This window comes from Oncorhynchus mykiss, chromosome 12, assembly GCF_013265735.2.
Source record: "Oncorhynchus mykiss isolate Arlee chromosome 12, USDA_OmykA_1.1, whole genome shotgun sequence".
Classification (NCBI taxonomy): Eukaryota; Metazoa; Chordata; class Actinopteri; order Salmoniformes; family Salmonidae; genus Oncorhynchus; species Oncorhynchus mykiss.
In genome coordinates this window covers 53,970,428-53,998,292 of record NC_048576.1, presented here as the reverse complement: position 1 = coordinate 53,998,292, position 27,865 = coordinate 53,970,428, and the positions used below count along the sequence as shown (strand labels likewise).

Genomic DNA, 27,865 nt, shown 5'->3' with positions numbered 1-27,865 from the left:
GACAGAACTCTGCAGGCTATCTCTGCAGTAGATTGCAACTCCACCCCCTTTACAGTTCTATCTTGGCGGAAAATGTGGTAGTTGGGGACTGTGGCATTGTTGGCACTGTTCATTGTTGTTTAACTAGCTAACGTTACGTGACGTGTGTGAACCTACACTTTGTTAACCTTGCTAGCTATATGTCTTAACCTAAAGTGTACTGTTAGCTAGCTAATGCTAGCTGACTGGCTCCCTAGCTGACTATTTGTTTCCCAGAGCCGTTTGCTGTTCTAGTTAGAGCCTAATGTCCGCTAGCTAATATTGAACATGGTTGATCAGCTCCCAGCATTGTGGCCTTTGTTGGCACTGTTCATTGTTGTTTAACTAGCTAATGCTAGCTGTCTGGCTCCCTAGCTGACATTATTTGTTTCCCAGAGCCGTTCGCTTTTCTAGTTAAAGCCTAATGTTAGCTAGCTAATATTGAACATGGTTGGTTATCTCACATCACTGTGGCATTGTTGGCACTTTTCATTGTTGTTTAACTAGCTAATGTTAGCTGGCTGGCTCATTCACTTAACGTTACGTGATGTGTGTACAACACACGTTGAATATGGCCGGTGTCAGTAAACGTCTGCAAAAAAGTGTTGTGAAATTGTTGCCAGCAGAGCTGGTTAGGCTGTTTTCATGTTATCCAGAGGTAAACAAATCATCGGCCAGAGCGTCAAGTGTGCGCTCCAAGAGCGAAACGAGATGGGTGGGGCTATAGCTTAATATTAAGAGGGTGGGAACGATGCTGAATGGGTGTAGACAAAGAAGAGCTCTTCACTAGACAGCAAAACATTCAAAGGCGATTTTCAAATGTGAGTTCACAAGTTGATTATCTTTCAAAGCAGAATTACTTTCCCATTGTTCCTCAAATGTAGTGTATGATATACCATTTTGTAGCTTTGAGTCTCTACTTTTATCTAATGTAAAAAACACTATTTCCAATTTTGCTACATACAGTAATACTGAATCCAGGTGGTGAGTCACAAATATGACCAACCTGGGACTGGTGCCTGGCCAGACACTGATGGACAACAAATCCACCAGCTTTTGCAAGTAGACTGTGAATGAAATAAAATATCATCACTCAATAAACATATAGTAAAAATGTCTCTAGTTTGGAAGTAATTATACTAATAGAGTGATTGTAAGTACAGAATAGATTCAGGCCAGTAACCCTGACGCCATTACTATTGCCGCATTTGTTACAGGTCCAAGTTTTGGGACTGGTGCAGCGGATAATAGTTCTTGTAACACAAAAAAATGATGAAACAGGAGAATGTGGCTTCTCTTTCAAAGGTTCTCTCAATTATGACAACACACAGGTCCAGCATCGCATGTGCAGTTGTAGTCGGAAGTTTACATACGCCTTAGCCAAATACATTTAAACTCAGTTTTTCACAATCACAATTCCTGACATTTAATACTGGTAAAAAATTCCCCGTCTTAGGTCAGTCAGGATCACCACTTTATTTTAAGAATGTGAAATGTCAGAATAATAGTAGAGAGGATTATTTATTTCAGCTTTTATTTCTTTCATCACATTTCCAGTGGGTCAGAAGTTTACATACACTCAATTAGTATTTGGTAGCATTGCCTTTAAATGGTTCAACATGGGTCAAATATTTTAGGTAAGCTTCCACAAGCTTCCCACAATAAGTTTGGTGAATTTTGGCCCATTCCTCCTGACAGAGCTGGTGTAACTGAGTCAGGTTTATAGGCCTCCATGCTCGCACACGGTTTTTCAGTTCTGCCCACAAATTTTCTATAGGATGAGGTCAGGGCTTTGTGATGGCCACTCCAATACCTTGACTTTGTTGTCCTTAAGCCATTTTCCACAACTTTGGAAGTATGCTTGGTGTCATTGTCCATTTGGAAGACCCATTTGCGACCAAGCTTTAACTGATGTCTTGTGATGTTGCTTCAATATATCCACATAATTATTTTTCATCAGACCAGAGGACATTTCTCCAAAAAGTACAATCTTTGTCCCCATGTGCAGTAGCAAGCCGTAGTCTGGCTTTTTTAAAATCGTGGTTTTGGAGCAGTGACTTCTTCCTTGCTGAGCAGCCTTTCAGGTTATGTTGATATAGGACTAGTTTTACTGTGGATGTAGATACTTTTGCACCTGTTTCATCCAGCATCTTCACAAGGTCCTTTGCTGTTTTTCGCACCAATATATGTTCATCTCTAGGAGACAGAACGCGTCTCCTTTCTAAGCGGTATGATGGCTGTGTGGTCTCATGGTGTTTGTACTTGTGTACTATTGTTTGTACAGATTAACGTGATATCTTCAGGCATTTGGAAATTGCTCCCAAGGATGAACAAGACTTGTGGAGGTCTTCATTTTTTTTCTGGGGTCTTGGCTGATTTCTTTTGATTTTCCCATGATGGCAAGCAAAGAAGCACTGAGTTTGAAGGTAGGCCTTAAAATACATCCACAGGTACAGCTCCAATTGACTCAAATTATGTCAATTAGCCTATCAGAAGCTTCTAAAGCCATGACAACATTTTCTGGAATCTTCCAAGCTGTTTAAAGGCACAGTCAACTTAGTGTATGTAAACGTCTGACCTTACTGGAATAGTGAAACAGTGAATTGTAAGTGAAATAATCTGTCTGTAAACAATTGCTGGAAAAATGACTTGTGTCATGTACAAAGTAGATGTCCTAACCAATTTGCCCAAACTATACTTTGTTAACAAGAAATTTGTGGAGTGGTTGAAAAACGAGTTTTCATGACTCCAACCTAAGTGTATATAAACTTCCGACTTCAACTGTAGTCCCAGTGCGAAGCGAACATGTCTCACTGCCCCCTACTAGCCAACAGTAGTATAAAAGCGTCCTTGAGGACTGACATTTCAGTAAAAGCATTCTTTGCCAATACAAAGAAACACTTCATAAACACAAATGTGACCATACATTTTGTGTGCGTCACACACTCCCTGACAAAAAATTAAATGGCTCCTGACATAACCAAAACTCAAAATCTAAACCTCAAAATCTGAAAACTTATTTTTCATCAATAAACACATGTAGTGTATGTGTACAGCATGTAAGTGGGCCGCATGTAAGGTGCAAGTCAGTAAGGTGGAAGAATGTAGTAAGGTCTTTCCCATACTGGTAAGTAAGTCACACTGAATGTTACATCGAGTGTGTTAACTGTATGGTGTGATTGAGAGTGAGCGGTCTACTAGAGATAGAAGGCCAAAGCAAATGTTCACATATGAGACACTTGGTCAACCTTCAATGCAGTGTGCACATCAACTACAGGGGAGGTCCTGGGTCTCTCTTCCTGCTCATGTTCTAAATGCTCCTCGTGCTCATTCTCTGGCTCTGGTTCGTTTCGATCAGATAAGTGTTCGTTCTCAGCTTGTCTTTGTTCTTCCATTACAGGTACTCAGACTGTATCTCTTTGTATCATTGGAGGTATTGCAGGTACTTGGATTGGAGCTCTTTGTTCTGTCCTTGTCACTGGTCTCCTTAACCAATAACCTCCTGTCCATTCATCACCCGAGTCAGATGTATCCCTGTTGCAACATCTGTAGCAAGGTGCGGTTAAATCTCTCAGCTGGGTTAGCTTGGGGATGGTATGGTGAGGTTCGGGAATGGCCAATCCCTGACAGCTTCTGACAGCTTCTGGAGTGTACGGAACGGAACACCTCATTCTCATTCTCAATCTCCCAACCCTGATCATGATGCTGTTTTGAGGGGTATCCAAATCTAGTAAAATGATCAACCACCACCAGGATGTACTCATAACCTCCTCGGCTGGTCTCCAGATGTAAGTAATCAATACAGATGAACTCCACTGGTGAGCTAGACGTGATGCTACCCATAGGTGCTCGCACATGCATGGTGAGTTTCTTCTGCTTTATGCACGGACATTTCCTTGTGACATAGTTCTCGATTTCCTTCTTCATAAATGGCCAGTAGATCCTCTCTCTCGCAAGGTTGAGTACTCTTTCAGGTACCAACGTGCCCCATGTCATCATGGAGATGTTTAAGGGCTACCGGGTCTGTACTTTACAGGAAGGACAAGATGTTGTCTCTCATTGGTCCGTCTATATCGGAGCCCATTTTCCAGGTTCAATTTGCTCCACTCGTAGAACATCTTCCTTGTGACGCTGTTCACCACTTCTCTCATTTCATCAGCAAGTACTGTAGCAGTCTCCTTAAGCTGTACAATCTCTCCAATGGCTGGGTCTTTACGTTGGGCTTTCACCAGCTCGTCATGACCTATTATTGGCAGAAGTGCACTGGGCTGTTGACTGGAGTCTACAGAGGAGATGTGGAGGGCAGCGATCCAGGCCACATCCTTCCTCTGGGCCGCTTGGTTCCCTTCCCAAGTTGCACACACAACAAGTGTGCTCTGGTGTTCGCCTGTCCAGTCCACAGGTGTCCTGGAGGACAGCTTGGGGCCTTTGGTCTTTTCTCTGTGCGGCTGAACTTGTGGCATTCCAGATTTCACTTGGAGCAGCTCATAGAGTGGCTTGGCTATTCCAGAGAAGTCCTGGAAGTATGATCTGTAGTAGCTGAGGAAACCAATGATCCTCTTGATGTCGCCCACTGTCTGTGGCATCTTGATTTTCAGGGACAGCAATGCATCCAGGTCCTTAGGGTCAATCCTCACCCCTTCGGCCAGACACGAGGCACCCCACGTATCGGACCTCCCGGAAGAGGTTGCACTTCTCTGGCCGGGGTTTCACTCCATGATGTTGGAGAGCTTTGAGGACTTTGCAGATTTCATCCACATGCTCGTCAAAAGACTTTGTGTAGCAAAGGAAATCGTCCAGGTATGGAATATAGGATTTGTCCCTAAGGGAGCTCAGCACCTCTTCCATGCTCCTCTGCAATGCTGTGAGTGCGTTGGAGAGTCCAAATGGAATTCTCACCCATTCGTAGAGTCCCCAAGGGGTGATGAAGGCTGTGAGATGTCGGGAACCCTCTGCTATGAAACCTTGATGGTAGGCTTTACCCTGGTCTAAGATGCTGAACCAGGAGTAGCCACCAAGGGTGTCTATCAGGTCTTGGATTCTGGGTAATGGGTGCCTGTCAGGTACCATCTTCTGGTTTAACAGGTGGTAGTCAATACAGAGGCGCAACGTTACGGACGCACACAACAGGCGCGGAGTCGGAAAATATTGGAAGATATTGAATATACCCCTTAACTTATTGGAATAATGGCTTCGGGACTGGTGAGTACGCTCTCTGCACAGGAATGTCATCTTTGAGGTTGAGTGACATTTGCAGGCTTGGAATACACCCAAGGTCATTGCTGTCTCGAGCGAACGCTACCGATTCTTCATATAACGTCTTATTGGCTGTCTCTTGCTGCCTGTCGCCTAGGTGACTGTTGTCAACTGGCAGGTGCCACAGTGACGGGTTTCCATCAGCTGGTGGGGTGGTAAGACTGTTGGCCTCCACATTGAACCCTAATTTGCTTTATGAGTCTGTTTCAACCACCTTCTGGATGGGCTGAATACTGACCAGAGCTGTCTTTCGTGGCAGGTGGATGCTGAGCTTTGTGTTGTTGCCTACCAGCACTGCTACATATGGCCTCCTTGGGTCCTGGATTTCTAGCCAGCCTTCACCCATATCCAGTTGCTGTAGTGGCATACTCTTTTCATCTGGCTCAAACAACACTGGGGTGTCGGATTGGTCTATACTGAGCGGAACTCTACACTTAACCCAAGCTACCTGGCCAGTGGCCTGTTGGCCAACTCTCAGGCGTTCTTGCTGAACATTCGGTTTTATGGTCTGCATACAGCTCACAATGGTCTTTGCTTTGTCAATCTGGATAGAGATGGCCCACAGAGTAGGGTAATGAGGGTAGGTATGAGTCTCTCTGGTTGCCCTTGGACCAGTTCTTCAAGTACGTTGAAACCAAGCAATGGCCTCTCCAGTGGTAGACTACTCACTAGGAAAGGGATTTTGATTGACAGGCTGGGGTTCTCATTCCCAGGTAAGTTTACTGTTATGGCAACCCAACCATCGAAAGGGACAAGGTTTCCATTTACTGCATACACATCTAGCTCATCACCATTAATGATATCAATGAGTGGTCTAATATTAAGATCAGGTAGGTATTTGTCTTTCGAAATACTATCTATCATGCTGAGTTGAGCTCCTGTGTCAAGCAAAGCACTCACTGCTAAGCCATTCAAGTTACATTGGGTCAGGGCTCTTTCCCTTGCAACAATGTTCATTTTTAGCAGCTGATGGATCTAGTGAGGTAAAGTGGAGATCTTACTCAGCCTACGTATCTGTTGTACGCTGACTACTTCTGGTGTGATACAGAGAGGAGTATTGGTATTACTACATGGCTCTGTAATAAGCTCAGTTCTTTGGATACTATTAGCCTGGGACGGTTGTCGGGGCCCGGTCACTGGGCCCCTGCAGTGACCGGCTTCAGTTTCCTTGGCACTTTGGGTATATTTAGACAGCCCAAGGCCCTGTGACCTTCCTCACCGCAAAATAAGAAATGACTACAATTAGACGGACCCTGTTCGACACATTTTGGTACAGACATAAGGTTTCTCTCTTCCAGGCTGCATTGTTCTACTTGTAGAACATCGGCACAGATGATCTGATCGCCGTTGTGGTATTGACTGTTTAATTGAATGGATTATGCTGGTGAGTGCATCTATTTTGGCTGAATTGTATGCATGTGACGTGTGTTGACAAGGCATGGGGCCTAGCCTTCCTTGTCTCTCACTTTCCTCACTCATTATTCTCATCACATCTCAATATTGTCTCGTCACTGACATCGTTACCTGAGAGTAGGGGTTTTAGTTCTCTGCATTTACGCCCAAGTCCCTGGTGCACAGTGTGTAGGAAAATATCTTGAACAGTGGATGCACTGTATTTTATGCCTGCATCAGCTAATTTAGATGAGAACAAGTGTCACGAACGTTGTTGTAAGAATCGGACCAAAAGGCAGCGTGGTTTGGGTTCATCATCTTTATTACGTGAACCGGAAAAAAACAATAAAGAACAAAACAAACATGAAGCTATGCAGTGCTCAAGGCAACTATACACAAACAAGATCCCACAACAAACAGGTGGGAAAAACCTGCCTAAATATGATCCCCAATCAGAGACAACAATAGACAGCTGCCTCTGATTGGGAACCATACCAAGACAACCTAGAAATAAAGAAACTAGAATGCACAACCTAGTCACACCAAAATAACCAAAATAGAGAATAAAAGATCTCTAAGGTCAGGGCCTGACAGTACCCCCCCCCCCCCCCCCCCCCCCCCCCTAAAGTTGCGGACTCCGGCTGCAAAACCTGACTCTATAGGGGAGGATTCGTTGTTTTAGTCCTATCACACGGTAGAGGAATTGTTGTGGTGTCTCTTGCTCATCTTGTCTAGCGTACATTAACTCCTGGAATAGTTCAGTACTGTTATTTTCTCTTAAGTGGGTCTGGAGGAACCCCTTGAACTCCGCTATTGTCATTTCTGAGCATGCCTCTGACCATTTCCGAATCACTGAAGTCTTCTTTGATTCCTTACTCCATCTGCTTACACACGCTGTTGTAGGTGATGTCTGATGTGTAGTCACCGATTTGACCCCCCTGTATTTTGAAATCCCTATGGTGGAGGTAGGAGAGGTCTCTTAAGGAGATCACCTTCTCGTGTTTTGGGTGTGTCGTCAGCCCAGACTGCAGGCTTCTGCATAGCGTGTCACTGTACTGTGTTGTAGAGGGCGGTGTGGACATTGGCTGTGAGGTAGGTATGGTAAAATGTTGGAGAAGTGTCTTGCTAAGCTCCTCATAATTTGCGAGCACTCTATGTAAATCAGTATTTGGTGTCGTTTTGACTATGCTAGCTGTGACTGCATGAGCTATTTCAGTAAGTGGAGGGACTGTTAATGTGTCACATGGCTCAATATTATCACTTGGGTCGAACAGAGATGTTATATTATGAGTCTGCATAACAGTATCAACATTATCTTTCAAAACCAACAATTCAACCATGCCGCCATCCTCTGACTCAAGTAATGACTTACTGTACATAAAGGTGCCGATGTACTCAAAGCAACCTTCATGATCACCCTCTTCGAGCTCTGACTGGTCTTTGTCTTGCACTTGACCCATGGTATTGGCAATTTGAAAAACTTCCTTTGCTGACAGGCTGAGCAGGCTCTTCCTGATGTCCCACACCAGGCTCTTCTTCCCACTGTCAGACATTGTAACTTCTTCCTTTTCCTTATGAACGGTCAACACAGCCCAGAATCAAGAATCTGTCTCTGCTCACATCAGACTGCCCGCAACATGGATTTCAGCAGCAGATCCATCTTGGTCCCAGATGTTATCTATCACTGGATCAGCTCCCGCCCAACAGGTGGCGCCTATCAAGGACGAGCCCCCCAAAACTGGTTGCAGGTCCCAGATTTGGGACTGGTGCAGCAGATAATAGTTCCTGTAACACAGGATAAATGATGAAACAGGAGAACGTGGCTTCTCTTTCAAAGGTTCTCTCAATTATGAGAACACACGGGTCCAGGATCGCCAATAGTCCCAGTGTGAAGCGAACACATCTCACTGCCCACTACTGGCCAACAGTAGTATAAATGCCTCACAATGGCGAAACCTTGGAGGACTGACCATACATTGTGTGTGTCACACATTCAAATCAAGGCTGATTGCTTGCTGACACATATTTGTAGCACGTTAGTTAAAAAGACTGGTATTCAGGCTAGACAAGTAACATACTTCATTTAGTTTTGTCCTATACAAAATATAATTTTATGAGAACAGTCATGTTGTTTTTAGTACTAGTAAAGACGAAGCCCCTGAAATGCTAGGTAGCTAGTTAGTGCTAACTAACTTGGCCCTTTATAATGACTCCCAGTTCCATCACAGTAAAGCCAGATAGCCACCAGGGTCTAAGTTATCGAGGGCAAGTGTTAACCCAAACAAAATGTATATTTTCATAAAACTAGCTAGCTACCTAACTTGCAAATCTGGGTTAGTTATAAATATCTTTGTCCAAGTTTAAATGAATTGGCTAGGTAGCTAATGTTAGCTAGCATAGGGATCTTCTTAGCTAGCCAGTTAAACATTATCAATAGCAAGCTGGCTAACGTTACATCCTATCAAACCGTATGGTCGGGGGCAACTTTAGCTATGCAAATCTGCCTGTCTATGACGTTATATCAAATTACATATTAGGGAGAGGCTATGTATTTAGCTAATTACATCACAGTTTTATAGCTAGTTGGCAAATCATTAGTCACGGTCAGCATGTTGTATGTGTGTTGTATGTAATCCATTCCTGAGCAATATTGTTGAATGCATTAGAATGTGGCACCAACTTTATGGAAGCATATCTTCCCTCCTTTGCTTTTCAAGTATGTGTGTGTTGCGACTTGACAAAATGTTCACAAAGCAACTGGGGGTGGACCACACCTTGTTGTCTCTGGGCATGTCACTAATCAATACCCAACCCATCCATACCCGTCGTGACACACTCACTTCCAAATCTTATTTGGACTAGACAAAACTATCCTATTTACACTTTGTAGTACATTTTGATAGTATTGATGCCACTTATAACCAGATAAGTTGGTTCTAGGAGGAAGTTCCCTTTTAATAACACTGCTAGCACAGATAGGACAAATGGAAATTCATTTACTTAGGCATTAATCATGCAAACACAAATGTTTTCATTGTGGCACAGCATCAGTGAGAGTCGAACCTATGATTTTCTGTTCTTTATCCATGGAATTAGTACACTGCGCCACCAGGATGGAGCTAGCATACCATGTTTTTTTTTTTACTTTTACAAAGCTGTTCATTTTAGTCTATTCAAACAAACCCCTTTCAAAGGAAACAAGCACTCATTAAGATCAGGTGTGGCCAATTAGTGGGCGCAGCCAACACACCTGAACACACTTAAAAAGACAGAGGAAAGAAAGAGTTTTGTTGACTCTGAGAATGGAATGTATCAGTGGTGGCTGGTGGGAGGAGCTATAGAAGGATGAGCTCATTGTAATGGCTGGAGGGGAATTAATGGAATGGAGTTAAACATGCGGTTTTCATTTGTTTGATACGATTCCATTCCAGCCATTACAATGAGAGTCCTCCTATAGCTCCTCCCACTAGACTCCTCTGGAATGTATATGTTTTTAAATAACATTCTCAGATTGTTTTTCTGAATGTTAGTAAAAACAAATTGTGGTTTTAATGTTCTGGGAACATGACTTTAAATAGAATCATGAGGAAACCAGTATAGAAAACTTATGCTGAAATTCCCGCAGAAGAACATTGTTTCTTAATGTTCTCTGAACTATTTGAGAACATTCCCAATGTCAAACTAGTTGGAGAATATTCCTAGAACATTACCAAAATTGAAATGAAACGTAACCATGTTTGAACATTCTGTTAAATAAATGAAATGCCAAGAAAATAATTGTTTTTCTTTGTCAAGTTCCTTAAATGCGCTGAGAATGTAGGACAACCACGCTCTCACCAAGCTCTAAGAAACATATGGTTCTCAGAACGTGATGTGCTAGCTGGGTAATGATTTAAAGCCACATGAAACCATCCCTTATAGTGACACTGATTATTTAGTGATACGGAGGTGAACAGAAGGTACAGTTAATATTGACATTCCTGGAATAACCCCTCGGAAACATGTCTGCACAATCTGTTGCAAAGACAAGCCATTTTCAACTCACCTTACCTGAAATTACAACCCATTTTATTGGATTTATTTTCAAGTGCTCAAGTCGCTGTGTAGGCAGGGAGAACTCCCCTCATCCACTACATACCCATAATGCTATCCTTTGGTAGAGTTTTATAAGGCAATGGGTGTGATTACTTGTGATCTTAAGCAAATGGAATAACAGAAGAGACACGCACATACAGTACATTCCCTTCACATTTAGCCCATTTATAGAGTCATTGTTTAGTGGATCTGTAACGTATTGGTATACGTGGGTGTGCAAGTACGGTAGTAGTCAAATGTATAACACTAATTGTACCAGCATGATGAGTCAACCAGAACAAAGAGATTCAAACAAGGTGTCACCTCACCGCTGTTCTATAACCCTCAGTTATATTCCATATCACATCCATCTTTATTTTTCAAGTAGCATGCCACAGTGCTTTCCATTATGAGTAAGATAAAGCGCAGGTCGAACATATCAGTTTATGAAATAACAGTTTCCTCACCGCTCATCACAACTTGCACCTCCATGATATCCAATCTTCATCGATATCAGGATTATGTGCTTTTTAATGGTATAGCTAGATATGGCTGCTATTTGCATAGTGTGTCCACACTGACAACACCAGCAACAATACATTGGCTTGTTTATCACATAGGAATAGAGCTCCAGAGAAGGCCCACGCCTCATTAAAATAATGGGATGTCATTACATTTATTGTCAATATCCGCTTGTTATCACAGTGGCACGGTGTCAGGCTATTTGGGGAAAAAATTTCGCTCTCTATTTCACTCACTCACTCCTTCTCTCTATGTCTCTCTCTCTCCTTCCATCTTTCTCTCTCTCTTGCTCTCTCTCACAGATTAAGCAAAGCTCCCAGGATGCTGTGTGTGTGTGTCGTGTGGAGGTAATTACCTGCACAGACATGGCACAGAACAAAGCAATCAGGGAGGGGCCCTAAATACAGGGTCTAGACTTGGTGTCTCTCTCTATTTCTCTCGCTCCTTTTCTCTCCCTCTCTCTCTCCCGCCCCCACCCCACCACACCCTCTCTCATTTTATTGTTTGGCCCTGAAAACAACTTCAAACTCAATCAACAAAAATTAGAGTAAAAAGAAATTCACAAAAAACGCTTCGCATTGTGTTCTCTTCTTTTCCGAAGAAAACATGAGAGAAGATGAAATGCTCTTGGTAACCATCAGATTATTGTATTACATATAAAGACACATCTGTTTATACGCCGAGAAGCATGAACATATCTAGCTGGCATAATGCTGAGATCAGCTAACCAAACAACTTCCCCGTCCTCCCTTTTTAACGCGCACTACAGTCAAGTCGGCTCTAAAAAAAAACTAGCCAATAGTTCTGGATGTAGAGAAACACCAGACTTCCAACACAGCCTAGTCTCGCAAAGAGACAGTGGGTCTGAACTCCCGTAATAGCTTCCTTTGAAGACATTTAGATAGTGCTTGTAATCAGCCTAATTGATTGTAATAAGGCACCGGGGGCATATTGTTTTTCTGTGGGAGAGAGGCTTTGGGAATCAGATGTGTTTTGCCAGAGCTACAGTATAATTTAGTTAATGACACCCATTACTCCAAAGCCAAACAGTGTCACTCACTTAGGCCTCTTTAGGTCAGCCTGTGTAGACCATGTAATTTCACTCCAATATGTACAAACTAGGTGATTACAAGCAAATACTGTGTAAGTGCAACACAAACACTTACTACCAAGAACAGTCAAATACATGTTAGGTCTATCACTTTTATCAAAAGGCAAATATCGTCCTTGGCATCGATGACTACAAGTATAGATAACTGCCGGGACACGTGGCATGACTTTCACAGGTCAATCTTCTATGAATTATGAATTCAAAAATCGCATTGAAACCTTTAATTGTGGAGGTTAGGTTAGTCTCTCTCTCTCTCTCTCTCTCTCTCTCTCTCTCTCTCTCTCTCTCTCTCTCTCTCTTTGTTTGTGCATCTGGAGTTGATCAGCCCACTTCCTGGATAGTATTACAGTGAACAATTATGTTCAGATCAGGAGACAGCAGTACTTAAAAGGCCTGAAATTGCAGGGGGGAAACCAGTAGATGAAAAGGGGGCAGATGTGTCCTATCACCGTAATGAAATCAACCTGACTGTCCTTTAGAGGACTAACACAACACACTGTCACCACTCAGCTTTACCACAGACAGGAACGGTAATAATCACATTCACCACCAACACAAACAAACAGCCTCGCAGGCTGCCACAAAGGAAATGGATGAGACTGAACTAGCATTACATTTTATAACCTCTTCAATGCTCTGGAGAATTGAGGAGCAGTTTAGAACTGTGACAAGTAGGCCAAGCAAACTTAATGAGATGAATAATGCAACTATTTGGAGAGAAGATAGCATTCATCTTAAGCTACAACAGGAACATATACAAAGGTTCCCACAGCCTTGAAATCTTAACGCTCTCTGTATTGGGGTCCTATGTGAGGCCGTAAAAGCAAGGCATTGGTAATTGCAGAGCTGCCAATCAATTACAGCCCCAGTGTCCCCTGTTTCAAAGGCGCGCGCCGGGGCCCTGACATTTGAACTTGTGGGCGGAGGGTCCCGGCCAGGCCCCTGTGGGGGCCGGGTGGAGACGAAAGGGGGGCGGGGTACAGGGGGGACGGGGGCAGAGGGGCGTCCAGTCAACTGGGGCTGGTCCCACTGTGCCTGGCGTCTCTCTTTCTCATTAAACAGTGGAGAGTCAGAGGTGCACGTCTGCCCTGGCCAGGGGGCAGGAAGGATCGTATTAATACAGAGACGCTCTCTGTCCGGGTGTCAGATGACATGGTTTTGCACCTCATTTTGCGTCCCTTTAGTCTCTTTTATGATTGGTGCCTAAACCATTAAGATAAAATTGATGTTTTGTCTTCCTTATTTGCTGGAGTCATTTGTTTATTCTCTTAAGTGCTTTCTTTATGGTTCGGAACCACTCAGCACATGTCAAATCCCTACCTTGGGACTAAAGGAGAGCCCCCTCCTCCAACCATACAGTCTAAAAATTAGGGGTTCTTGGCACTGAAAATGACCCCCAAAAGGTTCTTCCAAGAACCCCATAGAGGAACTTCCTTAGTTGGTGGGGGTTCTTGCAGGAACCTAACTGCCCAACTGAGACATTTGGATTTGAAAGGACAGCAGGTGCAGGCACTTAACTGAAAAATGTAAAGATCTGAATTTAAGGTACCGTTTGTCCCTTGTATGATCTAAACTGATATTGTTTTATGATAACATCATCTATCTTTTCATATGTGTGCAAATCTTTCTAAAAACAGATATGAATCAACACAGATGTAAGAATATGTACTGTAGGCTATAAGAATATGTTGAAGGCTAGCTGTATAGCGTGTAGCGACTGAACTGCTCACTTTTGAGCCTGTTTCTGCAGGTATACAGACGAGGAGGCATACAAAGGCATGTCAATTGCTATTGGTACGTTATGTTATGCAGATCCCATTTACCATCCTCCTCCCTTACGTCTTCAATGAATATCCCATAGGCCTCTACATTATGGACAAGGTATGCGTATGAAAAGCATGATCAAAACAGTGTGCGTGTTTTGTTAATCATCTGTATAACTACTATTTTTTGGACTCACAGTTTTTTTTGGATTCATTTCACAGGAAACCTGTTTGATCACCACGCACTGCAAAATCATTCTGGCTATGGATACGGAGAACATCAACACATTAACATCAACATACCAGAGGATATACCCATTGGACTTGTGGCTCTGCTGGGAGTTTACCTCATATTTGAATTTTGAATTCTGCTTTGCAACTAAAATCACAATAAACACTGAGAACTAAAATATTGTGTTATTGTTGTTATTGTTATTATTGTTATGTGTATGATTATTAACAATAATAATAGGGGAGAGGGGGTCAGTTAAAAAATGTACCCCAAAAGGTTCTTCAAAATGTTCTTCAAGGATCCATTAAAAGGGGTTCTTCATTTAAAGGGTTCTTCAAAGAACATATAGGGGTTTGCCACAGTTTCAATTTCAAGAACCCTTAAAGGATACTCCAGGAACCTTTTCATTTTAGAGTGTGGGCCAGCTGAAAACCGATAAACAGACTAGGATACTAAGCTAGGATGTTGAGACGACATCTTCTGAGCAGTCAAGGGGTATGGTTGGTTTGTCTGCTGGGAAAGTTGTGGCCCTTCAAACCATCATACACCATCGACTTTTAACGATGCTATGATTTCTCTTTCAGAGATTCCTGCTTTGTTTTTTTGTTTTTTTTTGTTTAGAGGTACATTTCCCTGAAATCTGGAAACTGCCTCACCAACATTCATCCTTGCTTGCCCATTTAAAAACAATTACACCATCTCAATACCACTACAAAATAACAAGCATCGCTTTATTTTGTTTTCTACCCCTGTCGTAAATGAAGAGCCGTCACACATCATCAAGACATTGTCTCTCAGGAATCAAAGGATGTTAGAGAGAGAGAGAGAGGCCCCTTGGTTTACTCCTCCCTCCCCCTGGCTGACACGGAAACTGGAGTCATGAACACAGTGAGTCATAAAACCTAATGGCTCCATCAGCCGGGACGCAGCGGCTGGGCTCTGATCGTGCCCTGATTACAGAGCATGGCAGATCTCCAGGCCTTTAATATGAGGGCTCCAGCCCAGGCCCAAGGAGCTAGCTAGGGGCCCCTACCCTCCACTCCTCAACAATGTTTTTTGTTTGGAATGGGAAACCTGCTTGGGTTGACTTGAGGCCTCTTGGCACTGGCATTTCCCTCCTATAGATCTTCACTCATTAATTTTAACATTGGACCATTGTCTCTGCAGACTCTGGTAGTGGTTGCCTATCAGTCATGAGTTGCCTGTAAGGCCTACACTCGCTGAGCTCTTTGCTGTAACACCTCGAACCGGTAATTGCGATGGGTAATGACTAGTCTGTAAAAGGGAAGAATGCACACCTTTTATATATGTTGGACAGTGATGTTTCAATAGATGTTCTATTTAAAGGCCCTAACATTCTGAACCCTGTACAATAGCTAATTTATGAAATGGTTGTAATGTCTGATAATGATGGGTTTGGAGCTGTTGGTGTGTGGTAAAGATATGGACCTTAATTGGTAGTGACTTACACAGTACCACAGTATTCAAATCAAATCAAATCAAATGTATTTATATAGCCCTTCGTACATCAGCTGATATCTCAAAGTGCTGTACATAAACCCAGCCTAAAACCCCAAACAGCAAGCAATGCAGGTGTAGAAGCACGTGGCTAGGAAAAACTCCCTAGAAAGGCCAAAACCTAGGAAGAAACCTAGAGAGGAACCAGGCTATGTGGGGTGGCCAGTCCTCTTCTGGCTGTGCCGGGTGGAGATTATAACAGAACATGGCCAAGATGTTCAAATGTTCATAAATGACCAGCATGGTCCAATAATAATAATTACAGATAGAACAGTTGAAACTGGAGCAGCAGCACAGCCAGGTGGACTGGGGACAGCAAGGAGTCATCATGTCAGGTATTCCTGGGGCATGGTCCTAGGGCTCAGGTCCTCCGAGAGAGAGAAAGAGAGAAGGAGAGAATTAGAGAACGCACACTTAGATTCACACAGGACACCGAATAGGACAGGAGAAGTACTCCAGATATAACAAACTGACCCTAGCCCCCCGACACATAAACTACTGCAGCATAAATACTGGAGGCTGAGACAGGAGGGGTCAGGAGACACTGTGGCCCCATCCGAGGACACCCCCGGACAGGGCCAAACAGGAAGGATATAACCCCACCCACTTTGCCAAAGCACAGCCCCCACAACACTAGAGGGATATCTTCAACCACCAACTTACCATCCTGAGACAAGGCTGAGTATAGCCCACAAAGACCTCCGCCACGGCACAACCCAAGGGGGGGGGGGGGGGGGGGGGGGGGCGCCAACCCAGACAGAATGACCACATCAGTGACTCAGCCCACTCAGGTGACGCACCCCCTCCAGGGACGGCATGAGCGAGCCCCAGTAAAGCCAGTGACTCAGCCCCTGAATAGGGTTAGAGGCAGAGAATCCCAGTGGAAAGAGGGGAACCGGCCAGGCAGAGACAGCAAGGGCGGTTCGTTGCTCCAGAGCCTTTCCGTTCACCCTCCCACTCCTGGGCCAGACTACACTCAATCATATGACCCACTGAAGAGATGAGTCTTCAGTAGAGACTTAAAGGTTGAGACCGAGTTTGCGTCTCTGACATGGGTAGGCAGACCGTTCCATAAAAATGGAGCTCTATAGGAGAAAGCCCTGCCTCCAGCTGTTTGCTTAAAAATTCTAGGGACAATTAGGAGGCCTGCGTCTTGTGACCGTAGCGTACGTGTAGGTATGTACGGCAGGACCAAATCAGAGAGATAGGTAGGAGCAAGCCCATGTAATGCTTTGTAGGTTAGCAGTAAAACCTTGAAATCAGCCCTTGCTTTGACAGGAAGCCAGTGTAGAGAGGCTAGCACTGGAGTAATATGATCAAATTTTTTGGTTCTAGTCAGGATTCTAGCAGCCGTATTTAGCACTAACTGAAGTTTATTTAGTGCTTTATCCGGGTAGCCGGAAAGTAGAGCATTGCAGTAGTCTAACCTGGAAGTGACAAAAGCATGGATTAATTTTTCTGCATCATTTTTGGACAGAAAGTTTCTGATTTTTGCAATGTTACGTAGATGGAAAAAAGCTGTCCTTGAAATGGTCTTGATACGTTCTTCAAAAGAGAGATCAGGGTCCAGAGTAACGCCGAGGTCCTTCACAGTTTTATTTGAGACGACTGTACAACCATTAAGATGAATTGTCAGATTCAACAGAAGATCTCTTTGTTTCTTGGGACCTAGAACAAGCATCTCTGTTTTGTCCGAGTTTAAAAGTAGAAAGTTTGCAGCCATCCACTTCCTTATGTCTGAAACACATTCTTCTAGCAAGGGCAATTTTGGGGCTTCACCATGTTTAATTGAAATGTACAGCTGTGTGTCATCCGCATAGCAGTGAAAGTTAACATTATGTTTTCGAATGACATCCCCAAGAGGTAAAATATATAGTGAAAACAATAGTGGTCCTAAAACGGAACCTTGAGGAACACCGAAATTTACAGTTGATTTGTCAGAGGACAAACCATTCACAGAGACAAACTGATATCTTTCCGACAGATAAGATCTAAACCAGGCCAGAACTTGTCCGTGTAGACCAATTTGGGTTTCCAATCTCTCCAAAAGAATATGGTGATCGATGGTATCAAAAGCAGCACTAAGGTCTAGGAGCACGAGGACAGATGCAGAGCCTCGGTCCGATGCCATTAAAATGTAATTTACCACCTTCACAAGTGCCGTCTCAGTGCTATGATGGGGTCTAAAACCAGACTGAAGCATTTCGTATACATTGTTTGTCTTCAGGAAGGCAGTGAGTTGTTGCGCAACAGCCTTTTCTAAAATTTTTGAGAGGAATGGAAGATTCGATATAGGCCGATAGTTTTTTATATTTTCTGGGTCAAGGTTTGGCTTTTTCAAGAGAGGCTTTATTACTGCCACTTTTAGTGAGTTTGGTATAGAGAGCCGTTTATTATGTTCAACATAGGAGGGCCAAGCACAGGAAGCAGCTCTTTCAGTAGTTTAGTTGGAATAGGGTCCAGTATGCAGCTTGAAGGTTTAGAGGCCATGATTATTTTCATCATTGTGTCAAGAGATATAGTACTAAAACACTTGAGCGTCTCTCTTGATCCTAGGTCCTGGCAGAGTTGTGCAGACTCAGGACAACTGAGCTTTGAAGGAATACGCAGATTTAAGGAGGAGTCCGTAATTTGCTTTCTAATAATCATAATCTTTTCCTCAAAGAAGTTCATGAATTTATCACTGCTAAAGTGAAAGTCATCCTCTCTTGGGGAATGCTGCTTTTTAGTTAGCTTTGCGACAGTATCAAAAAGGAATTTCGGATTGTTCTTATTTTCCTCAATTAAGTTAGAAAAATAGGATGATCGAGCAGCAGTAAGGGCTCTTCGGTACTGCACAGTACTGTCTTTCCAAGCTAGTCGGAAGACTTCCAGTTTGGTGTGGCGCCATTTCCGTTCCAATTTTCTGGAAGCTTGCTTCAGAGCTCGGGTATTTTCTGTGTACCAGGGAGCTAGTTTCTTATGAGAAATGTTTTTAGTTTTTAGGGGTGCAACTGCATCTAGGGTATTGCGCAAGGTTAAGTTGAGTTCCTCAGTTAAGTGGTTAACTGATTTTTGTCCTCTGGCGTCCTTGGGTAGACAGAGGGAATCTGGAAGGACATCAAGGAATCTTTGTGTTGTCTGTGAATTTATAGCACGACTTTTGATGATCCTTGGTTGGGGTCTGAGCAGATTATTTGTTGCAATTGCAAACGTAATAAAATGGTGGTCCGATAGTCCAGGATTATGAGGAAAAACATTAAGATCCACAACATTTATTCCATGGGACAAAACTAGGTCCAGCGTATGACTGTGACAGTGAGTGGGTCCAGAGACATGTTGGACAAAACCCACTGAGTCGATGATGGCTCCGAAAGCCTTTTGGAGTGGGTCTGTGGACTTTTCCATGTGAATATTAAAGTCACCAAAGATTAGATTATTATCCGCTATGACTACAAGGTCCGATAGGTCCGACTACAAGATAGTATTCTATTGTCAGGGAGAGTTCCAGAAATTATTTGAGGTGACGCTTGGCAGGAATACTATTTCCCTGAGAGAACAAGTTTGCCAAAATACTACATGAGAGCTTTTGCCACAAGTCCACTGAGAGTTACCTCTTTGTTGGCAATGTGCACTGTTTCTATATCACCTTTACAGCTATGAATAAGGCTAATTAAAAATATTTTAAAAACAGCTGATTGTTGCCCTGCAACCAGCAGCTGACTTAACTACAACAATGGAGCCAAGGCTAACAACAGATTACATCTTCAGATGTCATTAGCAAAGTGAGTATCCATTTTATTTTTTATTTTTTTACATTGCAGAATCATTCTTTGCCTGCTGAATAGCAGTCTCCTCTGCTTGCAGCTAATAGGAGCTGGAGCCATTCACCTATTGAAGGTAGTAATTTAGGTTCATTGCAGCTAAAGCTTTGTTTGAAAGACCAGGGCTCCTGAACATTAAGGTGTTAAGGAAAACAATGTGATGACAGCGATTGGCTTAACTGAGCGCCCTTCATTTAAACGTGCTCTGCGAGTTTGACGAGGTGCCTTTCTGGAGAGAGAGGGCTTCTACACAGGACTTGTTTTTCAGGCCAATATGCAGTATTATTGTCATGTATTATGCACCTTAAGTCAGGTAAATACATTTTCCGGTATGTGAGAATAAGAAGGATATACTGAAAATAAGTGATATCTGGGCAAATAATGTATTCATTGTCGGTATGTCACTTGTAACAACACTCTTTCCATGTTATTACCACTTTATGGAGTGTCAATGTAAAGTCCCCTCTTTTCCCCCATAGTTTCAAATATTAGTTCAGGGTTATATTTTGATCTATCAAAAATCATCACTTCTTAGCTTGCAAGATGTATGTTTCTGTGCAACGATAGCGACAGTAGAGTGAAGTATTTAAGTATTTTGGCACAGCAACAAACCTGCCAAGAGAGATGAACCTCCTAATAATATGGTACGTTCCTATTTGCACATCAGTGAAGGCTGGTGAGGGGAGGACGGGTCATAATAATGGCTGTAATGGTATCAAACACATTCCAGACATTATTATGAGCAGTCCTCCCCTCAGCAGCCTCCACTGTTTCACACGTTAAAAACTATACCAATCTTCCAACATTACACATGAGTTTATCTATTGAGAATCCTTTAAAGTATCAGTATGTACTTAGTGTGCTTTTGGGTCAGAGTGTCCATAAAGTGGGCCCAATGGCTGTGAGTGCAAGAGACCCAGTTTATTACACAGTCATTCATTTCACCACTTCAAAGTGCAGACTGTAATTACAATGCTCGAGGTGTGTCCAAACATACCAACAAAACCAGAAGCTGTTTTCTGGTGTTTTTCCTCCTCCACTTTTCAGGGAGATTGTTTCCCCCCCCCCCCTTTTAAAAAAAAAATCAAACCCAAAGAGATTATGTTAAAAGGAATGATTTTTCTGAGGACCGTAGGCTACCGACACTCAAGGGGATTCCTCCTGCTGAAAATCACCTTGGTCTATGTTTGGTTTGTACACGGCTTCAGTCACTCTTTTTCATTACTCGCATATCAGTTTCCACAGCATTATTGCATTGAGCTGACTATAGGCTACGTGTAGTTTACATGTCTCACTACCACTTAATCCTATGACAGGCTGTGTGTAGCAGGGCCCGGGACTGTGATCGACAAGGTGCCTGAGGGTGGGGGCGTGAGCAGAGCAAGTGGGGAGGTGGCTCCTGAGTGGAGCCGCAAAACTGCAACAGTTTCTCCCCTGAGGAGCGAGGCTTTCATCTGCCCGCTTACTGGCGCCTTCGCAAACCTCAGATTATCTGTGAAATCACCCTGTTTAATAACGCACAGCCTCATGGGAACGGCGCCCTCGCTCAGTCCCAGCCCTGTAGGCCCCCAGCGCATGCATGACTGCTCTTACCAGTCAAACTGGGCAGCTGAGTTTGGGATAGACCTTGTGATTCTCAAATAGTGGCTGTTTATTTCCCGCGGAACAATTTGCAAAGGTTTTTGTGTGGAAATGTAATGTTACATAATAAGAGAAACACATTTGATCATAGTTCATTATTGTCAGGAATTTGATTAAAGTTTTTGTTTCATCACACTAACTTAGTTGGCTATTGGAATCAGGGCTGTGAATCTTGAAAACATAACCAAAGTGACATATTTTTTTTAGCACTGAGCAAATTCGGTAGTCTACTGTATTATCATAGGTACAACTGTTATAGGTAAAGTCATTTTCATTTCAACACAGCCTACTGTAGGGATCAATGATTTTTACAGAAACATTTAGCAGAAATCAGAAAGCCTGATGTAAAAAAAAACAAAAAAACAACACAAAATCTGCCTATGGTATGAATAAGTATTTTGGCAGTCTCAAAAATGTGCTTGAATAATGAAACAGTGATAAAATTGAAGTCAAAATGAAACAAGGCAATTCCATGGTGACAGAGTGATGCTGAGACTCAGATGTTTCACAAAAACCTATGATTGCAAAGTTAAAACAAACCATACAACTCTATGCAAAATGACCTCTTAACAATTTCCACAGAAAATTGCACAAAAACACATCTACTTGAAGAACAGTGCAGATACAAATGATGGGACAAACAGCACAAACCGTCCTTCTGTTAACAAACGTTGCATCTGCACTGTTCTTCAAGTAAATGTGTTTTTGTCAAATGTTTATTGGACATTGCTAAAAGTAGTCATTGTGCATAGAGTTCTATGGTTTGTTTAACTCTGCAATCATTGGTTTTTGTTTGGAATACATTTGAAAGTGACAAATCTGAGTCTCAGAATCACTTTCCAATAGCTGTTTTTACTAGCAGATTAATTCAAGACTGCTCTAAAAATTGTCCACCAAAAAAATGTATGTGAGGGTATTCGCACTTCTTCAAAGGTCATGCATATTTGATGAAGAATAACTAGGCCTACTTTGTTTAAAGCTAGAATGCTTAATTGAAACAATAACAAAGCGTTTTAATAAAAACGCTGATGGCTAGGCCTGGAGAAATGAAACCACACGTAATAGACAACGCTATGGATGCAAGGGCTGACCATCCATGATATCAAAATTATAGTTTTAACCATGTTTTGTGGCTATAACGTGTTTTTTCTTTACATTTACATTGTTCTGATGGGGTACAACATTCTTCAATAATCAATAGTTACATATAATTAATTCAAAAAGCTGAAAAAAATGGATTTAGCAACTTAAGGATTCTAGTTTTAAAGATGCACCGTGTAGAAATCGCTCCACCATTTCCTGGATGCTAACATTCTAATAGTTCCCTTAATTTTAGTTTGGGACAAAACAAGCAAGCATAGTGTAGAGAGTCATTGTACCATCTAAACTACTGTGAAATACACTATCTTTTCCATAACCAGAAATATTGTGTTTTCAGCTGTTTGAAACTTAAGAACAAGAAACATAGAAATATCATATATAGAACATATCGCTTCCGCTTCTTAGACTTGCTTTCAATGAGAATGACAGATCTACAACTAAAATTTCTGTGTGGATTTGTTGGAGTCGCCCAAAAAGTGACATATTGCAGCTTTAAGAGAGCCTGATACAGACTAGGGCTGCAAGAAATCATTTTCCCACCAAATGTGTGTATCCTGAATTGAGGCACCAACAACGTTTTGCAATCAGGAAAAGGCATATCCCAATGGAGATTGTTAATTTGTGTTTATCTCTTCCATAATTATCTGCATGGGGCCTGTGTTTACATCTCTTGAGGTTAGGTTTGAAGTTATCCGTCACAGTAAATGCATGTGATATACTACATATATTTTGAACTCTAGTGTGAGAGACCAATCAATGACCAATCTCCTACATTTTGGCAGCGCTGCGATTGGCCGAAAGTTCCACTGGCGTCACGTGATTCTTTTACTCACCCCCACACTTGACAGCTTGGGTCCTGATATCTGAACGCCACCTGTAGCTACGACTGTCAGTCAGTCTTGCCGAGTGCCATTGGGACATACTTAGGGGGAAATGTCTACCCATGTGAGTTTGAGGGATAGCAGTTCATCCGAGGAGGACAGCCGACCCGAGCGGGAGAGCACGATGGATGACCGCAAAACTCAAGTGACTACACACCATCATCCCTTCAGTGTAGAGGCTATAATGTCGGGTAGAAAGACTCACAGTGAGTTTACAAGCAAACCCGACAATGTCTCTGTGGTTACATTTTCAAAGACTCAGAACTCTCCGTACCTGTGCAGAGAGACATACAGCCCTCCCGAGGGAATCCGAAAGCACTTTATTCCACCATCGCCCGTAAAATCGGAGTCCTCCGAGCCGGATGACTGTGCTCCCTGGGTTATGAGCCCAAGATTCTCAGCGCAAACTCGTGAGTAACTTTTGGAGACTCACGTGAAAGAATTTCATTTAAATTAAGATATACAAATATGCTTCTTTTAAGTAATTGGAACACATTTTGGAATATGTATACACGTGTACTTCTTACCTCACTATTTATCATAACTGATTTGTTATTTAGAGATTTTAAAATATATATATATTTATCATATGGTATAATACAAATCAAATCGACCCATTTGAATTGGTTGGTATGTGCTGTCTCACAATATTGCATGGCTGTACATTAAATTTATTTGACAGGGTGTCAACTAAAAAGCCGTTTGCAAGTAATAACTTTTATGTATATGCCTAATTAATTAGGCTATATCTGAATGCTTGTGTAGAGAAAAAAGTACGATCATTTAAGTCTTGACGTTCAATTTATTAAACAATATGTGAAAAATAAGTATTAGGAAAAACAGGCCTGGGTCTTTACAACATTAGTTGAGTTAATAAATGAGTTAATAAATGGCTTACTGTGGGTCTATCATGAAACATAATCTTTCAATTTGTACTCTTTATTTGGGATAATAAGATGTATTTCTATGTATCTTTATGGGCATATCAGGCAGGTCTTCAAACCCTTACATTGATTTGTGTGTTTTATTAGTATATCCACATACATGTTTGTTTATGTGGTTTGTGTGTAATTCAAATCAAATTGTGTTTGTCACCTTACAGTGAAATGCTTACTTACAAGCCCTTAACCAACAATGCGGTTCAAGAAATAGTTAAGAAAATATTTACTAAATAAAATAAAACAAGAATTCTATTAAAAGTAACACAATCAAATAACAATACCGAAGTTATATACGGGGAACCGAGTCAATGTGCGGGGAACAGGTTAGTCGAGGTCATTTGTACATGTAGGTAGTGGTAAAGTGACTATGCATAGATAATAAACAGTGAGTAGCATCAGTGTAAAACAAAGGGGGATCAATGTAAATTGTCCTTGTGGCCATTTGATTATGGCTTGGGGGTCGAAGTTGTTAAGGAGCAGTCTATGAAGTCTATGACTTGGGCCAGAGAGTCTATGACTTGGGCCAGAGAGTCTATGACTTGGCGCAGAGAGTCTATGACTTGGCGCAGAGAGAACAGTCTATGACTTGACTGTAGTCTTTGACATTTTTTGGGCCTTCCTCTGACACCGCCTAGTATATAGGTAATGGATGGCAGGAAGCTCGGCCCCAGTGATGTACTGGGCCATACGCACTATCCTCTAGCGCCTTACGGTCAGATGCAGAGCAGTTGCCATACCAGGCGGTGATGTAACCGGTCAGGATGCACTTGATGGTGCAGTAGATGGAACTTTTTGAGGATCTGTGGACCCATGCCAAATCTTTTCAGTCTCCTGAGGGGGAAAAGGTGTTGTCGTGCCCTGTTCATGACTGTCTTGGTGTATTTGGACCATGATAGTTTGTTGGTGATGTGGACCCCAAAGAACTCTTGACCCGCTCCAGTACAGCCCTGTCGATGTGAATGGGGGCGTGTTTGGCCCTCCTTTTCCTGTAGTCCACAATCATCTCCTTTGTCTTGCCCACGTTGAGGGAGAGGTTGTTGTCCTGGGACCACACTGCCAGGTCTCTGACCTCCTCTCTATAGGCTGTCTCATCGTTGCCTGTGATCCGGCGTACCACTGTTGTGTCGTCAGCAAACTTAATGAGGGTGTTGGAGTCATGCTTGGCCACGCAGTCGTGGGTGAACAGGAAGTACAGGAGGGGACTAAGCACGCACTCCTGAGGGGCCCCTGTGTTGAGCATCAGCGTGGCAGATGTGTTATTGCCTACCCTTACCACCTGGGCCCGGCCCGTCAGTAAGTCCACGATCCAGTTGCAGAGGGAGGTGTTTAGTCCCAGGGTCCTTCGCTTAGTGATGAGCTTTGTGGGCACTATGGTATTGAACGCTGAGCTGTAGTCAATGAACTGCATTTTCACATAGGTGTTCCTTTTGTCAAGTGGGAAAGGGCAGTGTGGAGTGCGATTGAAAGTACTTAAAATCATTCCAACAAATAACACTAATCTCCTCCATTGATATGTGTTCCCATTCCAATGTTTGACCATTTCCATTTTAAAGTCTAAATAGGTGACTGCGTCAGATATTAAATCTCTGCTCAAAATCAGTCTATTTTATGCAAAGAAGAAGTTAATTTCATGCATGGTCATTCACTTGTACAGTGCTTGGGTAAACTAGTAAGCCTACGTTTTAGAGTTTAAAATCGCTATCAGCCTCCAACCAAATAACTTTGGGCCCACTCAAACAGCTTCCTCTCTAACATTGTTAGTTTACGTATCAGAATGATACTACACATTTTCTATCAGAGTATTAGGGCTACCAGGATATTAAGTACATTTACTTTCTCACTCAAGTATCCATTTGTTACATTAAACCAGTATTGACTCTGATCCTGTCTGTCTGTCTGTCTGTCTGTCTGTCTGTCTGTCTGTCTGTCTGTCTGTCTCTGTCTCTGTCTCTGTCTCTGTCTCTCACTCTCTCTCTCCAGGGCAGGTGAGTCCTACCTGTCCGCTGAGAAAGCACAAGAACAATAGAAAGCCTCGTACTCCTTTCACCACCTCCCAGCTGCTGGCTCTGGAGCGTAAGTTTCGTCAGAAGCAGTACCTGTCCATCGCAGAGCGGGCCGAGTTCTCCAGCTCTCTGACGCTGACTGAGACTCAGGTCAAGATTTGGTTCCAGAACCGCCGGGCCAAGGCCAAGAGACTACAGGAAGCCGAGCTGGAGAAGCTCAAAATGGCTGCCAAACCTGTGCTGCATCCGGGCTTTACGTTACCCATGCCCCTGGGTGCCCAACTTCACACAGCTGTCTCCCTGTACGGACAGTCCTACCCCTACCACCGACCAATGCTGCCCCTTTCACCTATGGGACTGTACGCTACGCCGCTGGGATACAGCATGTATCACCTAACATGAAAATAGAGAGGAATATAACCTTGTTCTGTTGATATTAGTGTTGGACACTTGGACATCACTCTTTATAATGCTATCTTTTTCTCCTTGCTACAAAAAAAACACTGAAATGGAGATGATTTTCTTTCATAAACACACCTGAAAATACAGTGCCTCACTCACCAAAGAGCCTTAAAGACCTCAATGAATTGTTTTGCTGGTTTCTTATTTTTCTTCTGTGGATGGATAACAATTTGGCTATCCAGGCTAAGTCAGCTAGTGGTTCTGTTTTACTTTATGTCATATATTCCAATGCAAATGTTCCCTTTATCCAATTGTCTCTGTGGTATTGATCAAATGTTGTTGTATTACTGTCATTACACTTGTCAGTATCTAACATAGAAGATTCAGCTTACGTCTGACTTCAGGTCTGCCTTGTTTCACCTCTCCTTGACAACAGACCGATAGGTTGGATTTTAGACCGCTTTCATTCCATACTGAAGGGTTGTCTTGGTTTTTTCAGAATCTCAACTCAAAGTCAACTCATTCAAAATTGTTGATATTTTGACACATTCCAAATGGTTATTTTTACATTAGATTTGACTTTAGCAACAAATTATATTCAGCACTTCTGTTTCATAAGACATGTGTAGTCTTAGTTTAATTTGTGTCTACTTATTTATTATACTTTCACTCGAAAAATGTTTATGCAGGAAATGAATTTATTGTGTGATTCATGTTTCGTATTTATAACATGTAGCTCAAATGTGGCAGAAGTTTCTGACCAAAATGTTATTTATACCTTTTATACTTTAATCTGAAGGTTCCAATGCAAAGGAGCTACAGTATGTAGTTTTCTAAATGTTTTTAATATCAGCAATGTATCTCATTTGCATGGACCAAAATTAAACAGGCTTTTAAAACGTGTTTGCTTTTTGAGATATCATGTAAGTAAGAATATGTTGTTTACGTGTCGACATCTTTGAAATTGAACATGACCTACATTTTGTCATGTGGTTGCATGGTGTGGTATGGTTGCATGGTTTCTAATGTTAATGTCAATATTTGACAACCCTCATGTAAGCACTAAAAAGTCAGCTATTCAGATAATTCCAGTTATTAGAACACTTTTGTAAACCATGTCAGTGAATGCCGTTTTAAAACAATGTTTGATGATATTTGCGAGGTTCTGCTCCCAGTAAGTAATATTATTGAATTCATTTCAAATGAC

The 27,865-nt window shown here is 42.4% G+C and overlaps 1 protein-coding gene across 1 annotated transcript; it reads left to right on the top strand.

The window, feature by feature from the left end:
* The first annotated feature begins 23,273 nt into the window (after window positions 1–23,273).
* On the top strand, window positions 23,274–27,561 carry LOC110537778 (homeobox protein MSX-2). Its single transcript, XM_021624158.2, has 2 exons — window positions 23,274–23,722; window positions 26,234–27,561. The coding sequence occupies exons 1-2, from the start codon at window positions 23,365–23,367 to the stop codon at window positions 26,656–26,658; spliced, it is 783 nt and encodes a 260-aa protein (XP_021479833.1). The 5' UTR covers window positions 23,274–23,364; the 3' UTR covers window positions 26,659–27,561.
* Window positions 27,562–27,865: the final 304 nt, after the last annotated feature.

Bases quoted from the DNA above. Each gene is read 5' to 3' on its own strand.
- LOC110537778 (XM_021624158.2), top strand. From the start codon at position 23,365: ATGTCTACCCATGTGAGTTTGAGGGATAGCAGTTCATCCGAGGAGGAC. The intron at 23,723-26,233 runs GTGAGTAACTTT...CTCTCTCTCCAG, and splicing joins AAGATTCTCAGCGCAAACTC to GGCAGGTGAGTCCTACCTGT.